At 38.2% G+C, this 26,771-nt stretch overlaps 1 protein-coding gene across 9 annotated transcripts in view; it reads left to right on the top strand.

Annotated features, from left to right (window-relative positions):
- The window catches only part of Magi2 (membrane associated guanylate kinase, WW and PDZ domain containing 2), a 1,408,809-nt gene that overhangs the window by 392,979 nt on the left and 989,059 nt on the right, over positions 1–26,771 (top strand). For all 9 annotated transcript variants that reach the window (XM_060374145.1, XM_060374142.1, XM_060374143.1 and 6 more), the window contains exon 2: positions 14,556–14,672. In XM_060374145.1, coding sequence (XP_060230128.1) covers positions 14,556–14,672 — 117 coding nt within the window. The remainder of the gene's footprint in view (positions 1–14,555; positions 14,673–26,771) is intronic.

The raw sequence follows: 26,771 nt of genomic DNA, 5'->3' as shown, positions 1-26,771 counted from the left end.
TCTGAAGACAGAAGCCTAGCATAACTGCTCTCTGAGTGGCTTTACCCAGCAATGGATGAAAACAGATGCAGAGACCTACAGCCAAACAATAGACAGAGCTCAGGGAATCTTGTGGAAGACAGGGATGAAGGCTTGATAGAGCCAGAGAGGTCAAGAAAACCTATAGCCTGGGCCCATAGTGGATCACAGAAACTGAACCACCAACCAAAGAACATGAGATGGACCTAAGACCCCTACATATAATGTAACAGATGTGCAACTTGGTATTCGGGTGGTTCTCCAGACAACTGGAGCAGGGGCTGACTCTGGATACACTGCCTACTTTCGGATACCTTTGTTCTAACTGGGTTGCTGTGTCTAGCCTCAGTAGGAGAAAAAACGCCTAGTCCTATTGCATCTTGATTTGCCAAAGCAGGTTGATGTGCATGTCAGCCCTCGCCTTCTCTGAGGAGAAAAGGGGGGGGGAGGAGAAAAGGAGAGGGGAGAGGGAGGTACTGGGAGGAGAGAAGGGAGAAGAAGCTGCAGTGGGGATGCAAAGTAGATAAAGTAGTCAATGAGAAAAATATGCTGCTATTTTCATTTCTTCATTTTAATTTCCAAACAGTATCAAGAATACTGACCAGAGGATTACACACTACAGATCTGGATGATCCAAAACAATGCTACTTATTTATGTAGCAACTAAAAGAGATGACTGTGCATTCTTTCTATATCAATAAAGGATTATCATTTCTATAAACAGTAATATAGCTTGAATGCTTTTCACTTTTGTAGTGAGAATTCATTTCCCACATTACTTATGTTAATAACAGTCACATTATAGGAAAATATTTAAAATCCCTAAGTAATCTTAATGTAGGTGGCCTGCCATAGCAGTATTCTCTTGTTCAAAAAAAAAAAACAAAAACCCAAACAAACAAACAAACAAACAAACAAAAACAAAAAGCCCTTCAGAACAGTAAGATTGATTGTTGTAATCATTCTAGACCAGAGAAGTATGTTCTTATGGCTGGTTGTATCTAATAAAATAAATAAAAAATAAATACAAGGAAAAAAAAAAGAAACAAAACAAAACAGAAAGCAACCAGCAGAACCTCCGCATTCCTGCTATATGTGTATTTCTTTAGGTTCTGTTCTGCTTAGAATTTTTTCTTTTGACCAAAGTCCTTTGCTAAAGGTTTATTTTAATAAGAAATCTTCTAAAAAGGATCATTTTTATATTAATAAATTTTAAAACTGTTTGAAACTAAGATGAAAGCTGTTATCTTGTACGGATTCAAACCATGTTAAGTGTCTTTGTTTCCCAAATACAGTTTTGTAGCATATTAATCTGTATGTATGTACTGTAAGTTTCTAATTTCCCTAGGCATGGTTTATAATGTCAAAGTTTGTATTTTTATTTAATATATTCAAGTGTATTTCACTTGTAGGATACAAAGATATATTTAGTTTAAGGCCATCATCTTAGATCCATACATGATACACCTGTAGGCCTTAGAAAAACAAACAAAAAAGCAACAACAAGAAATAAAGAAAAACCCACCCAAAACAAGCACATGTGAAGAGATAATAAAAGTCATGGCCGAAATAAATGAAGTAGAAATGAAAAATAGCAATGCAAAGAATAAATAAGACAAATGGTTGACTCTTAGAAAAGAGTAGCAAGGTTGACAAACCTCTACTTCTTCACAGATGCTTAGCATTTGTTAACTCGTTACAGTGCACTTACTGCTTTCTAATATCACACGCTTGCTTGTTCTTATCCACACTGTCGCCTAATTTCATGAAAGAGAGGTCTGATATTTAGGAAGCAGTTGATCGGTGCTTGCTTAATTACAAATTAAATGGATGAAAGAACAAAACAAACCAGTAGTGCCATAATACTATAACACATCTCATTATGTCTCAAAATACTCAATTTTTCTACGTGTAATGATAAATAATCCTCATGAAGAGCGATTAGTAAATATTATCATTTATGTCAACCTTTCATGTTTCAATTGCAATTGCTAATTGGTGGCATCTTAAGGTCAAATTTACGTCTTCATTAAATGTATCTTTATAAAACAAAATGATTACTGAAACTGGTTTTCTGAATTAAAACACATATTTAATTTCTTCTGTTAATAATAAAGCAGTCTATAATCAAAGCAAAACTTTTCAGTTTATTAAAAATTAAAGTGCATGCACATATAAAATTTCGTTTACTGAGTCTCGGCTTTTGTTGAAAATAGTCAATGATAGTCAGCATGCATCTGCTATCTACGACTTTTTATAATTCTCCACATAGAAAACACCACATAGAAAATTAAGATGGTCTACACTTTCTTCACTGTTGCAAAACAGATGAGAGTAGATAAAACATATAGTCGTGCTGGAAGACTGTGACAGGAAATGATGGGGCATGAATTCAGAGAGTACATGGGCAGGGATACTTGGGCAGCGATATGAACCAAGTAAAATACTCACAGGTAACTTGACACCTCACATACGGAGAGCACAGGATGGATTGATGGCAGGCCTCTGATGATTTATATCATGTCCACCAAGCGTATGATTGTTATCTCCAGCTCTTAGCATGTTAATAAGGTAATGGTTGTTTAGAAGAATAAAAATGAGGGAAAGGGGAGGGGATGATTGATTGAGCTACCTCCATGCTTTCTGGGAATTGCTTGTGAAAGTAATCAGTGACAAGTTTCACATCAGTATCCGAAGCTTTTGCCATTTAATCATGGACCTGTGCCAGTAATGTTTGCTCACAAGTTGTTCCAGAGTGTTGTATATAAATAATCCAGTCATCCAAATTGTAAAGCAACTTCTGAAAACAAATTTTGGAGAATCTCATTCCTAAGAACAGTTTTTGACTTCTGTTTTTGTTTCCTCACTGGCTGGCTTTAAGGGGTATATAAACAGTATGGAGAGGACATTCTGCCTCCTGCTCAGGGTGTAATTAAGCACTTAGCAATGCACAGTAATTTAGCTTGTTTGAACCTGTTTCCTTGTTCTGTTCCCACATTCATAGTATGCTAAAGTACAAGCAAATAAAACAAAACAAAAGAGAAGTGTCACATGACTGGGTCAGGTTGGCACCCCCATGCAAACAAACATGACTCTTCTCAATGGCCCAGTGTAAGTCAAAGCCTTCCTCATCTTCTCTGCAACTCTTCTGGAAATGACAGAAATATAGATTCTCTACCAAGCAAATCCAAACCCACTTCCATTGCCAATAGGAGATAATAACTCTAAAATCAAATATCAATGAGACACTTCAATCTGTAGCTAATGCTGGGTGGACACCTGGATACCATTAAGGAGGCTGAAGAAGTTAATGTACTTCTACATTCACAAAAATGAAAAAAAGTCATAAATAAATTTATTTAGAAATTAAGTTCGTGGGAATATGTGGTAGTCTGGCTATGGCAAAGAAGAGAAGGAAGCATGCTCTTTATGGTTTAGATATTATGATAGCATTATGTGGAATTTGGAGTTGAGATAAAGACCTTTCACGCTTAGCTAGGCATTTCTGGAATTTTGTCTAGCACACATCTGGACCTCAGGCTACATGATGATGCCAAGTTTTCAAGACTTTTGAAACACCCAGTTGTGCGTGACAGAAGGACCAAAGATGCTGGACACTAGCATTCATCAGAGATTGATCTGAATCAGTGTCTTCAAGTTCATTGTCTCACTCTAGAGGAAATGAAAGCCACAGACCCTCAAGGGAGTTTGCAAAGCACAATCAGGTTTTATTAGAGATTATTCTAGAAAAGAGGGAAACTGAGGAAAAAGTGGCAGGAAATTGCCAAAAGTTGAGAGGCATTTCTGAGAGAGGAAGAAACACTGAGCTGGGCAAAGGCTAGGGTAAGTGCTGATGAGACCAATTAATTCTCTGGGCTACCATTAGCCTAGCTAATAGAGATGCACATGCTCAATGCATGTCCTCTGGGCCAACTAGAGAGAGGAGTATTGTCTGTTCTTGATCTACATATCGCTGTGCAAGTGAGGAGTGGCTGATCTCTCATCTCCCCAACCCTGACTTCACCTTTGGCTCTGTCTGCCAGGCATGTGGCCAGCATTTCCAGCCTTTGGCCACTCAGGTGTCTCAGAACATTGATTATACTAAGCCCTCTTTGTTCTCACATTTACATGAACAACTTTACCACTAACTCTATCCTAACCACTAATATGAAGCTGAAGTCTATTTAGCTTGCCTATAAGGTAGTCAGAGTGGGCACTAAGGAAATTAGCCTGTTACATTAGCTGTAATAGAAGCTAGGATGTATGAAATGAAAAAAATATCCCAATAGGTTCCTTAAGACCAGCCTGTGTCCTTGTTCCATCTGCTTAAATGTCTAACTTGCCTATCTTATTTTCTCTTTATTTAAAATATATTTTTCTCACATACTGTATCCTGATAACAGTTTCTTCCTGCCCCAGTTTCCCTCCCATCCAGGTCCACTCCCTTTCTGTCTCTAATTAGAAAACAAATAGGCTTATAATAGATAACAATAAAATATAATAAAAGAAACAGAAAACTAACACATTGGAATTGTATAAAACAAACAGAAAACTAACACATTGGAATTGTATAAAACAAACAGAAGAAAAAGAACCTGAGAGAAGGCACAACACACTTCATGATTTTTGGAGAGATTAGGGATACCAGAGACATACCTCAACATAATAAACATGATTTACAGCAAGCCCATAGCCAACATCAGCTTAAATGGAGAGAAACTCAGAGCAGTTCCACTGAAATCAGAAACAATACAAGGTGATCTACTCTCTATATGTCAATTCAGCATAGTACTTGAAATCTTAGCTAGAACAATAAGACAACAAACAGACATCAAGGGAAAACAACGTGGACAGGAAGTCAAAATACCTTTATTTCAAGATGATTTAATAGTTTACACAAGTGACCCTAAAAAAATTGCACTGGGAAACTCCTACATATGATTAATACTTTTTAGCAAAGTACCCGAATGCAAACTTAACTCACAAAAATCAGTATTCCTTCTACATACAAATGACAAACGGACTGAGAAAGAAACACTATCTTTTAAAATAGCCTCTAAAATTACAAAATATTTTTTGGGGTAACTCTAACAAAGCAAATGAAAGACTTCTATTATAAAAACTTCAAGACATGATAAAAATTTCAAGAAAAAATTGAAGAAAAATTATTTACTTTAGCATAATAATTTTGTGCCCTTTTGATACAAGGAAATGAAGGGATATTCCACAATTATAAGATGACCAGCGCCAAGTAGCCTTTTATAAGCTCAAACCTACACTTGTACATGTACGCTGAATATTATCATTTTCTCTATTATTTTCTGAATTGTTAAGGAATGAAAGCTTCCCCATGTCTTCGGGTAAAGTTTTAGGAAATTCTGATAATTACTGAATATGGAGACTAGAATGCACTATCTCTGCCAACTGCACAAATAGCTTCTTTTGCAGTAGTTGGAGGAAGTAACTTTCTAATTCAAATAATAATCCAGTACTATCCAACTCAACTTCACAGCATTCTTCCACTTGTGGCCTGGCTCCTGTGCTTTTCTCATATACGCTCTTGAGGGAACAGCATATTCAGCCAGTTGGCAACAGAAATAGTTTTCTTTTCTAGCTTCAGCCCTTGAGGTCTTTTACTCTACTTACTTTTCAGCCACAGTCTCTGACTTGGTGTAGTTTCTGTCTTTCAAATCCAATTTGTGCTTCTTATCTAGCAGATCAGCGACTCTTCATTGTCAAGAGCAGTCAGAGCTAGAAGACTAAAACTGGTGAAGGAGTCCTGTCCTACTTCCAGTTGGTTTTACTTTTACAGCACCCCAGGGACTAATTTCTTTTTTTAATTTATTAATTTAAAAAAATTTATTTTACAATATATTCACTTTGTATCTCAGCAGTAGCCCCTTCTCTTGTCCCCTCCCAATCTTACTCTCCTTCCCTCTTCTCCTCCCATGCCCCTATGCCCCTCCCCCAGTCCACTGACAGAGGAAGTCCTCCTCCCCTTCCATCTGACTCTAGCCTATCAGGTCTCATATCAGGACTGACTGCACTGTCTTCCTCTGTGGCCTGGTAATACTACCCCCACCTCAGGAGTGGGTGATCAAAGAGCCAGCCACTGAGTTCATGTCAGAGACATGCCCTTTTCCCCTTATTAGGAAGTCCACTTGTACACTGAGCTGCCATGGGCTACATCTGTACATGGGTTCTAGTTTATCTCCATGCATGGTCCTTCTTTAGAGTATCAGTATCAGAAAGGACCCCTGTGCCCAGATTTGTTGGTTCTGTTTCTCTCCTTATGAAGCTCCTGTCCCCTCCAGGTCTTTCAACTCCCCCTTCTTTCATAAGATTCCCTGCACTATTACTAAAGTTTGGTTGTGAATCTAGGTGTATATCCAAAATATTCTCAACTATACAACAAGGATATTTGTTCAAACATGTTCTTAGCAGCTTTATTTATAATAGCCAGAATCTGGAAACAATCTGAAACAGATGTCACTCAACTGAGGAATGGATACAGAAATTGTGGTACATTTATACAATGGAACACTACTCAGCAATTAAAAACAAAGAACTCATAAAATTTGAAGGCAAATGGTGGGAACTGGAAAAGATTATCCTGAGAGAGTTATCCCAGAAGTAGAAAGACACACATGGTATGTACTCACTTATAAGTAGATATTAGTCCTATAATAGAGAATAAAGATACTAAAATCTGTATACCTAAAGAATCTAAACAAGAAGGAGGACACTGGGTGAGATGCTCAATCCTCATTCAGAAAGGCAAACAGGATGGACATTGGAAGAGGGGGATAACAGGGAACAGGACAGCAGCCTACCACAGAGGGCCTCTCAAAGATTCTACTTATCTGGGTATAGAAGCAGATGCTGAGTAACTAATTTCTTACTTTTCATTGCTTTCCTATAACTGCTTCCTTAAGACATATGTGCTTCCTCCTGTATGCACAAAAAACATTCTTTAAACAGCACAATCAGTTGACTATGAGTCTATTTCTTCAAAAAGTATGAAAATAACTCTACCCTATAGTCCTTAGACGCTTCAAGTGTCCACTCTTACAAGAGGACCACACCTGCCCTTGTCTCCCTTTCCTGCAGAATCTCTATATACTTAGGTATGGGAAGTAGGATGAATAAGACAAAAGGTTAGTACTTGCAAAAAAATAAAAATAAAAAAGTAACAGAAGATAGTTTAGATTTTTTTTCTAATTTTGTATATTAACCTATTTTATAAAAATATCAAAAGAAGCATAAAATAAGTTTTATTTATTTATAAGAGGGGAATGAAAAAAAAGATACTTTTTGTTTTTGTTTGTTTGCTTTTAGTGGAAGAAAACTATTTCCAGAAATATAAACTGAGTCAAGGAAATCTGAGAATAAGTTGAGAGCCAAAGTCTGTTTAAGACAAAGCAATTCAGCAGTGCAGGGCTGTAAGGAGATAAGTTAACAGAATGTTCATTGTCCCGCAGTTGTCCAGGGTGAAGGGAAATGATCTTGTGAATAGGCTGCCCTTCCTGTACACACTAGTAAGCCCAGTCTCCTCCCAGACTCTTCCAGTGCAGTGGAAAGCCTTCCCAATGGGCTTTCAGAGCTGGTGCTCCTCCATTCGGCCACGAAAGATGTAAATGTGTTTGTCCGGCTTGGAACCTTAGCGGTCACCTTGTACACACCTGCCCTCCCCCCCCCAACTCCTCCTAGAAGCATTGTCATGCACAACACTGTGCCTCTGACAGTCCATGAATAATGCACTTCAGGTGCCTGACAAGACCAACTTTGGCCAAGAATATAATTATAATATACATTATTTCCATGGGAAGAAGCATTCTGCATTTCAAAATAAACCTCTCAGTATTCCAAAAAGTCAGACTCGTAGCAGTTGAATTTGTAAGTTGTCAGTTGCTATTGCTTCATGAGTACTGCTCTGCCCTGACACAGCCCATGGAGGTTACGTTAGTGCATCCATTAGAAGAGGTTTTGGACAGAATTTTGTTGGTATTATCACTGCAGGCAGGCTCATGATAAAGCTGTGGTTTGTTTTTTAGTTGATTTGAGTCCGTGTATGACCTGATAGTTTTCAACCTGGAACCATTTGAAGTTGACCGTCTATTGTATTGACCCATCTGGTAGTCGCTGAGGTGCAATACGCTTGAAAAACATAAAATATTTGTTTTTCAAATTAGAGGACCGATCTTGCTTAATGGTTATCACGAAGCATTAAATGTTGTCATACTTTCATCCCTGACTCTGTAAATCTCCATGTATTTCACTTAGAAGATTCACAGATTTAATAGCATATGCTTGCAGTTGACTCAGGGATAATAACTTGCTTACACAGACCGAAATATGCTTAAAAAGTCACAGTTTAAACTCCATTTGCATGTCCATATTTAGGTTTTTGAATGAAGGTGTTGCAGGAGTTTGTTCATGTGTGTAAATTCTGATATTGGATTTTCAAAGACAGAAAAATAGTTGTAATATTTTTCTCTTCGTTTCTTTATAATTAAATTTTTATTTTTTTACATTAATTACATTTTATTCGCTTTGTATCCCAGCTGTAACCCTGTCCCTCATTCCCTTCCAATGCTACCCTCCTTCCCTCATCTCCTCCCATGCCCCTCTCCAAGTCCAACCAAGGTCCATTCATGGATATAACCTAGAACCCCTGCTCAGAAGTAGCCCATGGCAGGTCAGTATCCAAGTGGGTTCCCTAGTAATGGGAACAGGGACTGTCTTTGACATGAATTCAGTGGCTGGCTCTTTGACCACCCCCCCTAGAGGAGGAGCAGCTTTGCCAGGCCTCAGAGGAGGACATTGCAGCCAGGCTTTGTTTGTTTGTTTTTTTAACATAAACTTTAGAATAAAATATAGCCAGTAAACCAAGGCTCTAAAACAAAAATGTTCTTGTCTACTGAATTATCTACATATTTTAGAAGATGATACTTTTCTCTCATGTAAGTCACCTTACTAAATATTTTATGAAAATAAAAAGAGCCAAGCTTTGAGATTTGTTGAATTTATGATTTCAAGTATGGTTCTAACTATTCTAATAGCATGTTTTATCCCTTTTAGATTTGGGATTGTACATGTCTCTGGTTTTGAAAAATTAGATTGAATTTGGGCTAGAGTCTTAAGTTATTTTACATCCTAACATCCCTTTTCTATCAGTATGCTGGATTTCTTGTGACATCTGTGAGGAGTTATGTAAGAACACAGTAGTCTCAGATGGAATTAGTCATATGGAGACACTTTTTAAAAATTTAGGTAAACTGTAGCTTGTTTCAATCTTTGCAGTCATGCTTAATAAATCCTGATATTGAAATGTTGGATAATTCATGCACAGCACCTAGTATAGTGCCTGGTGTTCACTGAGAATTCATTGTCTCCTCTCCAGGAGAGCCAGAGTTGTAACTATAGAAACATTTCTAACTTTGCTTTCAGTGGAGGACTAACAATGAAAAATGAAATTTAATAATAATGTTGCGTTTGTACAATAGTAGGGGAAGGAAATGATAAACAGCCGTTTTCAGTGGAAGGGGAGAATGTCATAAACTACTTCTATTTATCGCTGTCATTTTCTCTGAATTAGCAATTATTCTCTTCCCTTTTGAATCTCCTAATGATCTGCAACTGATAAAACTATTTTCTTTGTTTTATTGTTCTATTTCTAATACAACATATGGTGCTCCAAATTTTTGAGGAGAAGATACCACAAAAGTACTAAGGTCGGACTCTTAAAAAGAGATTATTAATGTGAGTAAAATAATGGAGAAGTTCACATCATTATTTAACAAAATGTTTTCAGTTAAGAAAAACATAATTAAACATGGCATGTTCAATGAACTTAATGGCTCTGGGATATGTTCTCCCATTTAAAACAGGAAGAAGAAATGATTTGGAGAACAATTTACTACCTGGTGACTCACAGCACAGCTAGTAATGCATTCGATGATAAGGTACAGCCTGCCAGCCAACAGGAAGGCAGATGGGCCTCTAGATGACAGAATTCAAACAAGTAATTGTCTACATGAAGAGACCCAGAGCTCCAGCAGAACTGAGTACATATGTCTGTCACTCATTTCGTGACTGTGGGTATTAGCAGAATCATCAACTTTTTTGGAGAAAAGAAACTTAGCAACATAGCTTCATAGAGCTTTCCTATTGTGTATTCCTTGATGTCCACAGGAACTATGAATTAACATGAGCTGTATTTGTGGTTACTTGTGGGAATACCATCAGACACTGGAGAGACGTGTCTTCTCTCCTAATTCCTGAAGACCATTTCGCCTGGATATTTTGCTATGTATTTGACAGAGACCTGTCTCAAATCAATTTTCTGCTAGTGTTCTGAATTTCCTGGAAGATTCAGAAAATAAAAACCAGTATTTGAGGAATACTGTCCGACACTGTTTTTATCAATATATCTAACTTGAAAGTAAATAGGTAAAATAACTTAGTCATTTTATGACAAAAATTTCCCCAAATTTTAAAATAGACTCAGTCAATAAGGAAGCTTAAATTTTAGATCTAGAAGAATGTTTATTTGGTGCTGTGCTCACTGCTCTACACTGAGTATCTGTTTCCCCTTGAATTCCTGGGTTGAATCCTTAACTTCCAAATTATTTTAATGATAATTAGTAGAAAAAAAGAAATTGGATAGGTAAACTAAGATAGTTTACCACAATACGAACACTGAAAAAATAAAATTTCCCTAGCTAAAAGAAGCACTGGTAAATTGTGAAGGATGATCAAGGATATAGAAAACATGGATCAAGGAAAATACTTCAAAAATAAATAGGCTCATCTGTAATACTGCAATTTGTAGCAAGTTGTTGAATTAGTGAAGGGAATTCACACTTGTTCTTAAAAAGCTTTGTCAAGTCCTCCCTTTAAGGGAAAATACAACTAGCCATGATAATGAGTTGGTAAACTTTTGATATTTATTTTCTAAGGGGTATACATTTCCAAGATGGTAAATGTTATATATTTGTAATAGAAGAAATGGCATAAACTGTTAATATGTTTTGAAGGACAAAAAAAAATGAGTACTAGACCACAAAATGTGAATTTACCCATATTACATTAGGGAAATGATTCTGGCTTACATTATGAGCAGACTAAGCTTGTATTCCATAGTTGGCATTTTCTTGGGCTGCCAGAAAGCATTTTATCACTTGTCATGTCCCACATATGAAGCAGGAAGATGAGGAGAAGTAAGAGAGGGTTCAGTTGAGGAAAGACCTCACAGGCTGAGATTCCAGAGAGACAGGATCTAAGAACAGTGATGGCACAATGTGTGCTCAGCAGCTCCGATGAGCTATCAAAGGTAAAACACGTGCTGCTGATGGGTGGTTGGGGGGGAGAAGCACAGGGCAAGAGAGGGCCATTTCACAATTCCTACATTAGCACTTCATGGCTGCCATTGAGTTTAAGATCACAGTAACACAGCATATTTGATGATCCTGTTGGCTAGTCTGGGTCAACCTGAACCAAGCCAGGCGCTATGGAAAAGGGAATCTCCACTAAAGAATTTCCTTTACCCCAGTGTCTGTGGCTATGTTTATAGGGCAGTTGCTTTATTATTAACTGATGTGGGGGCCCAGCCTAGTGTGGGCACCGACCTTCCTAGTTAGGTGGGCCTAGGCTATATGAGAAAAGTTGCTAAGCATGCCAGAGAAGGAAGCCAGGAGTCACTGTTCTCCATGCCCTTTGCTTCAGTCCCCACTTCCATGCCTTGGCTTCCCTGTGACAGGAGAGTGTGAACAGAAAGTGCAAGCATCACTTTTCTTTCTCAAGATACTTTTGATGATATTGTTTACATCATAACAGAAACCAAACCAGAAAAGAGGTCAACCGTGGGTCTTTGTTCATTTGATATATGACTGCTCTGCTTTGGCTTTGAATTTAGAAAATTATGGGTACAGTCATTCTAAACAAAATGTGTGTGCATGCTCATCAGTGTTTTCTTTATTTTCTCTTATCACATTGGCTGGCTTGAAAAATAGATGAAGAGTCTACATCCTCAAATAAGTGAGAAACATTATTTGGGAATATGAATTTTGATAGTTGAATCAGTTAAGAGGGTTTTCTATGGCATGTTACTGTGAGTAAATCCACAGACAAGGAGGCAACTAATGTGACACATTTTGAAAACTTGAGAAGTTATGCAATGAATGTAAATAACTATGCTAAAGAGTGTAGGAAAAGTATTTATGTTACATAACTGCACGCATAGCTCATGCAATTTCACGTGGCAAAGCTGGTGCACACTTGTTATATCTGAGACACTAAAGCATGAGTAGAGAGTATGTTTGGAATCTACTATAGCTTCCTATCACCTTTAACTGAAAGGCTCTTTTGAAGAACAAAACTAACAGAATGAATATATTTTTATATATAATGTTTTATTTATACGCACATACACACATATGTAATATGTATTATATACTTAGGGTTTCTAGTGGTGCAACAAAACACCCTGACCAAAAAGAAGTCTGGGAGGAAAGGGTTTACTCAGCTTACACTTCCACATTGCTGTTCCTAAACAAAGGAAGTCAGGACAGGGACTCAAGCAGGAGCAGATGAAGAGGCCGTGAGCAGTGCTGGTTATTGGCTTGCTCTGTGTGACTTTTTCATCCTGCTTTCTTATAGAAGCTGGGACCACCAGCTCAGGGAAGGCTCTACCCTCCATAGGCCATTGATCCCACCTTTCCCATTGATAACTAATTGAGAAAATGCCTTACAGCTGGATCTCATGGAGGCATTTTATCAGTGGAGGCTCCTTTCTCTCTTATGGCTCTGTTTGTGTCAAGTTGATGCAAAATCAGCCAGTACAATGTGTGTGTGTGTGTGTGTGTGTGTGTGTGTGTGTAATATGTGGTTTCTATCTATATATGCATATATAAGTAAATATATATGGATTTATTAGGGTGGCTTACAGACTGTGCTCCACTTACTCCAAAAATGGCTATCTCCCAACAGAAAGTTCAAAAATCCTGTAGTTACTTAATCCATTAAGCATCTCTGAATCCCAAAGTAGTAGCTTCTAATACCAGTGAAGAAAACCAGAGCCTCGTTCTTCTGTGCCCTTTTCCACAAGGTGCAGACGATTTAAGGTAGCTCTTCCCACCTCAAAGATGTGGATTTATGGTGGGTATTCCCAAGTTAATTGATTTAATTAAGAAACTCACCCTCAGGGGCGTACACCTTGGGTTTTAGTTAATTGCAGATACAGTCAAGTTGACAAGCAAGAACAGCCATCCCGCTTCACTTGCCTTAACGTTATCATTTGAGAAGAGGTTTACGATATTCTCATTGACATTTTATAGGCATTTTGGTTATGAAAAGCCCATTTATTTGTATGTGTGTGTGTGTCTGCCTGCCTGAGTTCATGTGAATCACATGTATGTAGGAACATGCAGACGTGGTTGTGGGCTGTCATCTGGGTACTGAGAACCAAAACTGGGTCCTCTGTGAGAGAGGACCCTCCTCAGCTGCTGACCACCTCTAATATTTTGGTTTCTAATTTATTCTTTCCAGATTGAAACTAGAAAGAATTTTAAAATAAATATTTATAGTTTAATAAAGTTACCATTAATTTAACCTTACCATTCAATAGAGCGGCATCATTGGCTTTCTAAAGCCATAGCCCCATTTTTCATTAACTTATAATAGCAAACGTATTTAAATTATTTGTTGGCAAAGAAGAAAAGCTGTTCAAACTTTATTTTTAGCTACTACTTCTGCACATGCATTACAAAACAGACAAATGACTTTGATTTATTTCACGGAAGGAAGAAAATCATCAATATTTATGTACCCGTTTTTCTTTTAACTGTCTATAGCACTTTCTTTCCACAGTAACCTTAAATAACTTAAAAAATCTTTTCAAACTCAGGAGACATTATGTTGGGTACATAATCTAGTAACAAAAATAAATAAATATTATAAGATCCTCCTTACATTGATTCCTGGAGCAATCAGATTAACAGAAGTAGAATTAGAATGGTGATTAGGAATGTTTGAGGTAAGAAGCAATGGAAATGAAGAAATAAGTAACCTTTTAGCCCGACAATGCTAGTTCAGTGCTAACTAATATCCTGCCACAATAAAACTACAATCTAAATGAAAAATAAAGATGTGTACAAATTACTAGGTGTAGATCTGAAAGACAGGTTAATTTCTTTCTTATTTTTTAAGATTTATTTATTATGTATACAATGTTCTGTCTGCATGTACACCTGCACACCAGAAGAGGGCAGCAGATATCATTTCAGATGGTTGTGAGCCACCATGTGGTTGCTGGGAAATTAACTCAGGACCTCTGGAAGAGCAGCCAGTGTCCTTAACTTCTGAGCCATCTCTCCAGCCCCAGACTACCCTTATCATGGTAATAAATGTTTTAGACATCAACAGAGTGATTTGAAATAATTCATCTTTCATATAATTTATAAATGAATTTATATAATAATCAAGTGTATCCTTGTTATAGGTTCCAAATCTTTTACCGAGTAACTTTGCTATTTTAGGAGGAATCGTTGATAAGGATCTTCGTCACTACCTCAACTTAAGATTTCAGAAGGGTTCTGTTGACCACGAGCTGCAGCAAATCATCCGTGACAACCTCTACCTCCGCACAGTGCCGTGTGAGTACCATGGCCGACATTCTTTTCTTCCTGTGATAAGCAGATAAATGTTCAGCTATATACTTATCATTTAAAAGGAAAATTCTGAAACATAGATATTTATGGACAATTGGAACTGGAATCAGATGTGAGATATGAAACTACAAATGCAAACGCTTGGAACTGCGCGTTTGTGTTGTATGATAGTTATACATAAATATATGGCTTTTAAGCTATAAAATATATCTTAGTTACACTGCTCACATTAGTACTTATAATACTGATCCCAGACCAGACCTTCATTAATTCTTGAATCATGACTGAGGCAGAACTCCACGGACTTCTACAAATTCTTTGGTTAAACCATAGTGAATGGAACCTGCATGGTAGATTTTGCAACAAGGAGACCTACAAGCATAAAATAATGGTACTATGAAACACATATGTAGCATGTTCCATTACTCTGGGGAAATGATGGTGGTATACACTGGCTTAGGCTTTTATATGCAGCCTCCAGAAACTCCTTTAAAGGAGAAGAGTTAGTATACTGGCATGATTTATAAAACAACCTCTGCATCCCTCTTCCTGCTTTTTTTTACATTCTCCTATTAATGTTAGGAAAAAGGAATTCTGGCTCCAATCCTAAATGCTGTATGGATATTAAAATCCACTTCCTTCAAGTAAGACATTTTGACTGCCAAAAACTATCCTGTTCTCTAGAAATTGTGATCCGTTGATGTTGTGTGATTTGGATTTTGTTTAGTTATGCCCTAATCATAAATAAACTCAAAACTATGAGTTCTGGTTGCTTTAAAATTAGCGGGAAACCTTGATTTAGAATAAATCAAGGAAATAAGACAAAACTGATACACATGGCTGAATCACAGCATTTTGAAAGTGATACAAATAAAAGCTTATATCAAAACACATAACCATGCAAAGGTGAACCAGAAACCACCTAGCTCTTTTAATCAATATTCATTTGGGGATGGGTGGAAAAACTTGTCATTGTCACTCAGTATTGAATAACCATCAAAATAATGTCACAGTGTATTTATCACCCATTACTAAGTAAAAACACTTGCTAATTGACATCTTGTTGGTCAGAATGATTCCTATTCAATGTGTTTTTAAGTGAATAGACATTGGACTCTTGCTTTGAAACTTCATGCCGATAAAAGTACACCCTTAAACTTGTGAGTCTGACATTGGAGTGACGGGCAAGAGATGGATTAAGGTGACTGAACTGCTTATGAGGTAACAGGTGGACGGGTTTTCAAAGCCTTGATGCTGTCAGTGCATCTAGGTGAATTTATCTTTTGTGACAAGAAAGAGAGGAGACCTGAAATACTAAATAAAGAGTCCAGGTGCTTTGTTATGTTAAAAGCTGAAGGAAACAGATAAGAGGCTGACATCAGGGATCCTTGTAGTCCTTGCTAGGATGATGGCATAAATAAGAAAATCTTAATTAAATATAATGATAATGGGAGGAATTTGGCTTTAGCTAATTAACTTTTTAGAGCATCTTTCTTTAGAGTATCAAGGAAAGACTATGAAGGAGAAATAAATATAAGGGTAAAATAACAAGAATTATGCGTAAACCTAGAGAGCACAAGATGTGATTTTGGTTCAAGGTCTTGAATTCAATTAGAAATCCTTGGGTAATGCCTGCAAAGGAGATAATTAGAAGCTCATTGGATCTGAATATTATCAGGAAACAATTGTTCTTTGATTTTGCAGCCATCACTCCTAATAGCTAATGCCAATAACACCATTTGCCAACACTGCTTTTAATTTGGCATAATAGTCATAAGGCATCTGATAAAAGATGCTTCTGATTTGTACTATTAAAAATTGCTTTCACACTGAGGACCAGCCCTGGACAGTCTGTCTCCTTCACTCATTATATCTTTTAATGAAGTACTCAGACATTCTCAGAGAGTATGCAATAACTTGCACTAGCAGTGCGAAAAAAAATCCCACCATTGCTTAGAAATGTGCAAGTGTACTCAGCCCATCTATTGGCATTCATTTTTGAATCTCATTTCCTATACATTTTCCTTGGACAAGGCAGTCTCATTATTTGAATGAACCCAACAGAGTAAAAAGAGAATATGCTGTTAATAGTTGTACATACATCTATCATTGTGCATATTGTCACCTCTTGTTTAACCTGAACAGCAGCACTAGGAATAGGCCCTTGACAAGTACATAGCAACACAAGTATAATCATGTGAGGCTGGTCAGTATTTTTCTTCACAAAATAAGGTCTAACCCAGTCACTCTGATTCCTCCGTGGACTGTCCCAACAACTGCAACTAGAAGAAAAGGAGGGCCAAATCCTAGAGCCAGTCATTTTTAGTGCTCCGTGTGTATGTATGGAAGGGCCCTGGGGTTATGGGTCCACACATTCCTCATGTCACTCATACTCTTAGTCAAACTCAATTGTAAGTAATTGGGCAATCTGCACATCTAAAGAGGTCTGTATCATGCTATGGTCACATTCTGAGCTCATCAAGAGAAGGAGGAAGGTACACCTGGGTCTCTACTGGGCTTTAATTATAAATAATATGGAATCCCATTAATTGGTTTGCAGAACCAAGGGTTGCTTGTACTAAGCCTTTTGATTTAGTTTTCTTAGACCCTTATCTCAGTTGTTTTTTTTTTTGTTGTTGTTGTTGTTTGTTTTTATTTTTGATTTTTTACTTTTTTACAATTTATTCATTTTATATACCGATTGTAGCCTCCTCCAGGTCCCACCCTCTCTCCCCTTTTCCCCATCCCCTTCCCGTAGTCCACTGAAAGGGGGAGTTCTCCTCCCCTCCTATCTGACCCTAGCCTATTTGGTCTCCTCAGGATTGGCTGCATTCTCTTCCTCTATGGTAGGCTAAGGCCGCATCGCCAGGGGCAAGTGATCAAAGAGCAGGCAACCACGTTCACAACAGAGCCCCTCCTCCCCTCACTAGGGAACCCACATGGAGACTGAGCCACCAATCAGCCACATCTCAGCAGGGAGTCTAGGTCCTCTCTCCATGCGTGGTCCTCAGTTGGTGCATCAGTCTCCGTAGCCCCACCCCCCACCCCCAAGCCCAGATTTGTTGGCATTGTTGGTCTCCTTGTGGAGCTCCTGTCCCCTCCGGGTGCTTCTATCTCCCCCTTTTCCATAAGGCTCCCTGTCCTCTGCCCAAAGTTAGGCTGTGAGTCTCAACATCTACTTCGATCCCCTGTCCGGTGCAGCCTTTCAGATCACCTCTATGGTAGGCTCCCATCCTTTTTCCTCTCTTGCACCTCTTCTGGTGTCTATCCTGTTTGCCATTTTGAATGAGATTTAAGCATCCTCCCTGGGGTCCTCCTTGTTGTTTAGCTTATTCAGGTCTGCAGATTTTAGTATGGGTATCTTATATTATATGGATATTAGCCATATAATTCTTTTTTCACGGGGGTGGGTTGGGGAGAGGATCTTTATTAAGAGATGCTTGAGTCTCAAGTCTGCTAGAATTGGAAATGTGGTAACCGCAATTGCCCCCTGGTTTTCTCATGCCTTCTGTCTTAGTGGAAGGCAGGAAGCCAGCTCCTTTAAGCACAGTCAAAGCAGCTAGGCCAGTTGGGGTAAGGAGAGGGGAGCAGAAAAGAACCCAGCCCCGGCTATGCTCTGCTTCCTGCCTGAAGGATGGCACAGGGGTAGCCCTGGCCAGAGCTCATTGGCACCCCTTATCCCAGCACAGCATCCAAGGGCACAAAGCACAGTGGCTGAACTGGTGGAGAAGGGATAACTGCTAGCATACAGCCAGCCAGACCACACCCTAAGCGGCCCGCAAGCTGAGCAACAGCAGAAAGTAAATGGGGCCCTGGAGTGTGCAGGCCCTGCTCTGCGGTACTGGCCATTTCAGGCTTTCCTTTCCTAAGATTCCCTCACAGTTGGCTCCAGAGCTGCCCTCTCTCCCATGGGAGACAGGACAGGGAGTCCTTGAGGATGGCGGGGTCTGCAGAGAACCATGCAGACACTCACTATCTCCCAACTCTTCCCTGAGAGCTGGGGGGTCCAAACCCCAGCCCCACCCACCTTCAATCTTGGGTGAGGACGGGACCTTTCTGGCATCCTTTCCTCTCACAGTTCAGGAAATGCAGACCTCATCCCTGCCCCTGCCCCTGCCCCTGCCCCTGCCCCTGCCCCTGCCCCTGCCCCTGCCCCTGCCCCTGCCCCTGCCCCTGCCCCTGCCCCTGCCCCTGCCCCTGCCCCTGCCCCTGCCCCTGCCCCTGCCCCTGCCCCTGCCCCTGCCCCTGCCCCTGCCCCTGCCCCTGCCCCTGCCCCTGCCCCTGCTCCTGCCCCTGGAAAAGAAGCTATACTCTAGTCATGGAGGCACGATTGTTTTACGTGCAGTATGTGAGTACAAACAGCTTCAGACAACGTCCCTGGTGCCGTCAGTTCACAATCCAGTCCAATCTGATCACAAATGAAAGGTCTCTACGAATCAGTTAGATATTTTGTGTAGAGCCTAAAACAGTCTCGCACTTTTATACGTTAAAGACCACTTTTAGATGCTTCTTGTTGCTAATTATACAACTAATAGAGGCCTATTTAGAAAGTAGACAGTCTCTTCATCACAGCATGGTGATATCATCCTTGGGACAACATAGGTTCAAAAGCATATGTTGAAGGTGGTAGAATAAATACCCCAAAATGTTCAACTCGTTTCCTGGTGTTTGGAGAAAATGGAGCTTAGTTTGGTTTTAATATTCTACAGGGTATAATATTCTACATATTTAACTTTGAGACTAATAAACCACTGGTTAATCTCACCACGCTTCTTAAATAAGAGAAAGCAAGCACTGAAACTTATTGATGATGTTTCTGTCTTTTTTTCCTCTCTGATGTTTATTAAACACAAACAAACTTGGATAGAAGCATGGATGCAGAGATGTTTCATATTCTTTTCCCCTATTGTACCACATGATGTGAAGAATGGTTTTACTGGCCAATTTCTAAAGCTACAAAAGTGAACTGGAAGGTATTAGAGGCTATTCCTTTCTCTCAAGGTAACACCTTGCTTGTTCAGATGGTTTTAAAGGGAAATACTTTAATTTTATTTGACATGTGTTTTACTAATACATACTAAGTAAAAGACAAATTAGTAAAGCTAAAATAACAACTATTACATAAAACAAAATAGGATTAAGTATATAGACATATATATATATATATATATGAAAGAAATTATTTTTATGGAAGATTTGACAAAGGCATAAATCACAATGATGTTTCCACATATTTAAGTGGCTTGTTTGTAAAGCTAAGCCATGCTAAAAAGAACTGTCAAAAATACAATTGCATGAGTTTAGTTTGATATTTTCAGGCATATGACAAATTGCCTTTCACAGAGCAGATGCAAGCTTTATAAAAGTTTGAAAAAGTGATCTGTTAAGAGAAATCACCAATACAACAAAAATGGCAGTTATACAGTATAGCACCCCCTTTGCTTCCCTCATATATGAGGGAAGCTAAGATGTGTTTGGCTGCTCATGAAATATGGGAATTGTGAGACAGGGTCAGAGCTCTCTAGTGTACTGGATGAAGAGAAATTTCTTGTTACACAAGCCAATTTTTTTACACTTTAATTTTCTTTTACACTTTTTGATTTTAAATGTACAAATATAAGCTGCTGAATGAGGTCATATTTTCTGTAGGTACTTATAAATGTTTTTAATTACCCAAGTCTTAATTGTAAACATGATTCCCACAGAAATCTTATTCCACGTGATAGCAACCTAAAAATAACATTAGCAAAAAGACACGACCATTGTTTTTGTTTTTCAGTGAAAGGAATTTCATTTCGTTGAAAATGACCAAGGATATGACTAAATTCTCAGTGTATCCTTCAGTAGCTTATGCCTGACCGTTGCAATCATTGTGGTAAACTGAGCAAAATCTAGACATGCAAGAATCGGGGTGGAATCATCCAATTCCACTGAATTTTAATCCAACTATACTCCAACTAATTTTCATTAGAAATCTGTTTCAACATTTTTATTTTCTCAAATAAGGCTCATAAATTTAGACCATCTTATTTAAAGTTGCTTTTAGAGTGTAAATCATATTCCTTCACAATTATTTCAGATTAACTTGCCAGATTTTTGTTCTTTGAAAAAGGAATTTATTTTTAAAAACAGACTAATTGCATGTGGCACTAAGTGTTTAAAATTGAGCATTATTGCTGAATAAATGTGGCTATTAGCATCTGGGACCAAGAGGGAAGGAAATCTATAAACAAGTGCAAATAGATTTCTTGAGAAATTCATATTCTGTCCTGGAAGTGATAAAGGAGAAATTCAAAAGCACTAGCAGGTGCTGCAAAGCATCTATTCGTTTTCTCGCTGAGATGGACACCTGTCTAGTGTATTATGTAAACATACGTTTTAATTTTACAGAGAGGCAAATTAGGCTTAATCACACTTTCTGAGAATATAAAGACTTAGTCATAGGTCATATACATGAATGTATTTGTGTGACTTCTGAGGCTATGTGAGCAGATAAGCAATGATAACAAACTAAACACATGATTCCATCCACACTCCTACTGAACCACCCAGTTTATTGGAGTTGCTCACAGAAGCCTGGATAACTCAAAGACAGTTGTATCACTGAGGTGGGAGAGGAACCTCTGCCATGGATGATGACTGGCTGAAGTTGAATCCCTGTAGCTAGACCAATTGAATACTCTCTCCTTCCCAGTAATTGTCAATTATATAATTGAGGACAGAAGAGTTACAGGTCTTATATGCTTCAGTTACTTCCTGAGCCTTATAAATTGAACTTAGTTTCTGAGTTTACTTAATCTCTTTTCTAACACTATGGGGGGGATATTTAATATTTTAATAAGAGAAAAAAGTCTTAGGCAGCAATTCCATGATTATTTTTCTTCTTGTCATCGAATAAAACAAATCTCTTCTTTGTTAGCATGTAATTTATTGGTTTTGTTATGGGATATATTCTGCATGTGAGAAATTCATAATTTAATTCTATTAACCCTTAATTTAAATATTAGATTAAGAGTCTTACCTGGAGTATAAAGTGAAAGAATATTTGAAGTGATTCCATTGACTTATCTACTCGGTACCACAAAGCTTCAGTATTTAAATAAAGGAATACACCTAGCACTAAAGAAAAGCAATAAATGCTAAGAGTGAAATTTTACTGATTGTGCCAACCAAATGAAAATTAATTTGCCTTATCTACATTAATTTCTTTCTCTTTCTGTGGTGTGACTTTTTCATGTAGTTTGCCTAGATCTCCTTACTCACTGGAAAAGATACAGAGACTCTTCCAGACCATGTAGGTCATTAACGTGGCGGGTAGGTGGAATACACAGTCTTGAACTTCAAATATTCATAACTACTGCTCTCAGAATAAGCGGATGTGAGTGTTTAGTGCAGTTTATATTGTCCCAGAAAGCTGATCATCACGTTCATTAAAAAGTAGCCTCCTTTGGGAAACCAATAGCTTACTCCTTGAATGTTTCAACCTCTTAGCCCTGGAGGTTGTGCTGGAATATAAGCTCAACAATGTCTTATTTATACTCCATATTGATTTTTTTAAGTTAAGACTATTAAATCAGACCTACCCAAGTTTCAGGGTCAGTGAATTCAACCCATGCCATAGGGTGATTATGTAAGTAGCAGACAGATGACAGTATGCAGACAAGACTTGAAGACTGTGGACTGTAGCAGGACCATCAGTGTCTACTCCAAGCAAACCTGGAAAAAAAAATGGTGATCAAGAAATACTCATTACAGTTACTGCTGTTTTACTAACAAGTACAGTAGTCAAGACTTATATGTGACATTGCAATTTATCATTGAGCTGTATAGAAAGGAGCAGTAACCCTTGCCTCTATTTCCTTTTCATCATAGAACTATGGGGGGTGGAGAACTCATCATAAAAGGGCCACTGTTGGAGAGGTTCTGCTCCTAACTACCCACAGGACTTTGGCAAAGCCTTTGTGCCCAAAAGGAAGAAAGTAACGGACTGAAATGAAGTGAAATGTTTCTTTATGTTCCATCTAAAATTCTGTAGTTTTTGGATTCTGCTGGCTTTCTTTATCATTATTCAAATCTGTTCTTTAAATTGACTAAATTATTCCATGGTTGAAATGCCCTTGATATCAAGCAAGTGTAAACAGCTCATGGAATTTGAAGATATATCAAATGCAGCAGACACTTCAGGGGAAAATAAAGAGTGAGATTTAAATTAAGTGCAGTTCCGGATAAAAAGCAGTGATGCGTGTACTTTCAAATTTTTCCATGAATGTCAAGTTAAAGATACCATCATATATTTGTCGTTCCTTGAAATTTACCTTTACTATTCGTGAAACTCTGAAATTTGGTCCAGTCCCAGTAAATGGATAAGAAAATAAACATAATGAGAAATACAAAGGTTGTTAAGGTGCTCTCCTCCTTTGAATGTGTAATGCGTTGAGATGTGGCACAAAGATTTCTGAACCGTGAGGTGTATTGATATGAAAATCTGATTGCTATACTGTGATAAGATGTTTAACATGAAATATAATGTCTTCAAATGTTGAACTTTCATAAATGTCACTCACATGACTGAATGGTCATGCTTGGAGGGCAAAATGGATCAAGCTAATAGGAAACTAAATCAATCCTTAGGGCAGGCAAAGGGGGAGTTAATATGACCTGGAGAGGACAGGAGCTCCACAAGGACCAAATATATCTGGGCACAGAGGTCTTTTCTGAGACTGTTTCACCAACCAAGGACCATGAATGGATGTAACCTAGAATCTCTGCTCAAATGTAGCCCAAGGTAGCTCAGTATCCAAGTGGATACCCTAATAAGGGGAACAGGGACTATTTCTGACATGAACTCAATGGTGGGCTCCTTGCCCTCCCTGCCACCAAGGGAGGAGCAGCCCTGCTAACCCACGTAGGAGGACTTTGCACCCAGCCCTGAAGATACCAGGATGAGATGAAAAGGGAGGAAGTCCTCCCCTATCAGTGGACTTGGAAAGGGGCAGGAAAGAGATGAGGGAGAAGGGTGGGGTTGGAAGGGAAAGAGGGAGCAGGATACAGCAGGGATACAAAGTTAACAAACTGTAACTAATATTAAAAAAATTTAAAAATAAATAAAATAAAAGAATTTAGGAGAGTGTTATGGTTTCTCACAAGGGATAATTAAATGTTGAGTCTAATGTAGGATCAACCAACAATTCAATTAAAAACTTTACAAGGTACCAGGCCACAGAAGATGACAATGCAGCCACTCCTGATGTGATCTGATAGACTAAGATCTGAAGGAAGGAGAGGAGGACCTCCCCTATCAGTGGACTTGGGGAGGGGCATGCGTGAAGAAGGGAGAGGGACGGTGGGACCAAGAGGGGAGGAGGGAGGGGCTTATGGGGGGATACAAAGTGAATAAAGTGTAATTAATAAAATAAAATTAAATTAAAAAAAAAACTTTACAAGGATCTTACCGTTTTAGACATGTCAAAATGGGGAATGGGAGTGTGTCCCCATTCCTACTCAGCTACACTATTACCTTCAGACTTTACCTACATAAGGACCAGCTTTCAGTGAAGTTTCTTCATACACAAATAAGTCACCAGATACCTGCACAAGTTCCATGGGAGTGGCGGTAGATTTGAGTGAGTGATGCTCAACACACACTAGCAATAGCTTCTTTACTCTTCCTCCAAATACATGACAGAAGCAGACAACAAATCTAACCTGTTTGCCCCCTGTCCTCTCCCATTTGGGTAGAAGTCTCTTCTAACTGGCTGACAGTGATGAAAAAATGTTGAGATGATTAAGGGTCATTCATAGCTGTAGAAATCTTAGACTTCATGTCCTGCATTCAATACAAGTCAGTTTTTAATCCTAACCTGGCCCTCCTAATTGGCCATTAATCAGTCAAATTCTAAATTCTTTTCTATTTATCATGTCATTGGCAGATAAGTATAAGTGAAGTATAAGATATTGATGGGGGAAGAAACATCTTAATTGATGATATATTTCATTCCTGTATTTATACAGAAAAAGAATTAATATATAAAAGAATCTATATTATCTAAAAGGTTTTTTTTTAATTTTATGAACTTTACTTATAAAAACTTAGCTCTATAAACTTTAATTCTCTGAATTCTTGCATAAAATTATAATGGGTAAAATGTTATAAATAGGTATTTTCGAGGTTCCTAGTTCCTCACATTCGAATTTCATAAAAGCATTTCTTTTGTTAATCATGTTAGCAGTGATACAAGATGGAAAGAAAGAAAGGACTTAACACCTAAAAACAGCCATATCTAAGCATATTATGTAGTTTTATTTTAGGAAAAAGGCATCGCCCTAAATACCCGTGCCCAAATTCTTAAAGGCGTTAAAACACAAAATAATGACAGGATATTATTTATGCGGATTAGTGTTTCCATAAGAGCAGTAAATTATTATGTGAATACTAATAAAAATAATTCACATGGATTGGATGTGTTTCGATGGCTGTTTTCCAGTCACCTCAGCAATATCATTCACCCAAAGGCCACAGTGAAGGCTTCAGACATTATTGAACAGTGGCATGACTCTTCCCTTTCTTCCATGGAGGACAATGAAACAGAAGCAACAGGGACATTTACCCAAAGTCCTGAAATGTGTCTTCCTTTGAAGAAAAGGATCTCTTCAAGTCCATGTGGCTGTCTTTGCACATGCTTGGCAGTTACTTGTGGCTCAGTATCATAGCATCTCAAATGTAGGCAGCTGCCCTAGCTCTCTTTGACCGTAGTTCTCTAGGGATCTCCCCTTCATTGGAAACACATAGAACCTATTAACTCAATTTTTCTCCTACCTGACTGTCCCAACTACCTATTTTCTGGGGTAATATCCCAATTCTGTCTTAAGAGTTTCAGATTTAGATGTGCAAACTAGTGTTCAGTGAGCAACTTAGACCGTTGAAAAGTCAGTGAGTATGGAGCCAAGCTGACTCTATTTTTATTGTTTCCATTCATTCTATAAAGAAAACCAGCGTAAATAATGTATCATACAAGGTTTAGACTAGGAAATAAAACAATGCTAGGTGGTCTAACGAGGAAGACAGTTAGGAAATTAGTTGTTTAGAAATCACCAGAATCAATCGAGAGAGTCGAGACTAGGAATTATTATTCCTCCAGAGCACTAACCACAATGCATAGCTACCAAGAATGGTTGGCCTCTACTAAGAAAACAACTGCCTCTGAGGCCTGCAGCTAAGTTCCGGAAACCCGAGGCTGAGATGGACATTTTACCAGGGTGGCCGCAATTACCTCCAGTGCCTCTTGACTGTTATCAGCCAGCGGAATGGATACCACCGTTGCTGCTGAAAACATCAGACATCTGACGGTGTCTGGTCTGAGCTAAAATATAACCTTTGACTGTGTTTCCTTTTGATAACTACTTAGACATACCCTAACAGTAGTGCATCTTAATTTTATTACGTAGTTGAAGACTAATTTTTAAATTCCCTGTTTCGGGAATCTATAATTAAATCCTTATAATATAAAGAACTATCAGACACAGAGCAGTTGTTAGGTTTTCACCTTCCTGCTGTGCTGAGTGTCCGGTGATTACATTGTGCTAACTGGTTTCAGGCTACCGGAGAACTGTGTTTGTTCTTTAGAAGGTAGTAATACCTTTAGAGTAACACTGCACTCTGGAACTGTCCCGCTCTGCTAACGGAGTGAGACATTTTAAATTTGCGTCAGAGTCTTTGTTCATTCCTATTCGCGACTTCATTGTTTAAAAGTATGAATGTGACAGTAACAAAATTTAGTTCATAATCATATTTCTCACATGAGAAATCAATTGACAGAAAATGCTTTTTAGAACATTATTTGAATTTTAAAGCAAGAAAAGGAAACTTAATTAAAACTGAGGAGTTGAATATATTATTTGAAGCACTACAGAAAATTAATTACATTTGCAAAGGAAAAAGATGCTTTTAGCACTGAGCAGAACAATGTCTGAGATCATAGGTCAATCTCAGCAGCTTTTCGTGGGTCCCCAAATCACTTTTGTGTGTAAAAGTTCATTAGTGAATTATGCTAGAAATCTTTGGGAAGATTTATTTAAATACACATA

The sequence above is a fragment of the Meriones unguiculatus genome, chromosome 21 (assembly GCF_030254825.1).
Source record: "Meriones unguiculatus strain TT.TT164.6M chromosome 21, Bangor_MerUng_6.1, whole genome shotgun sequence".
NCBI lineage: Eukaryota > Metazoa > Chordata > Mammalia > Rodentia > Muridae > Meriones > Meriones unguiculatus.
Note: the sequence above shows the minus strand (reverse complement) of the source record. Positions and strands in the feature narration are given on the sequence as shown.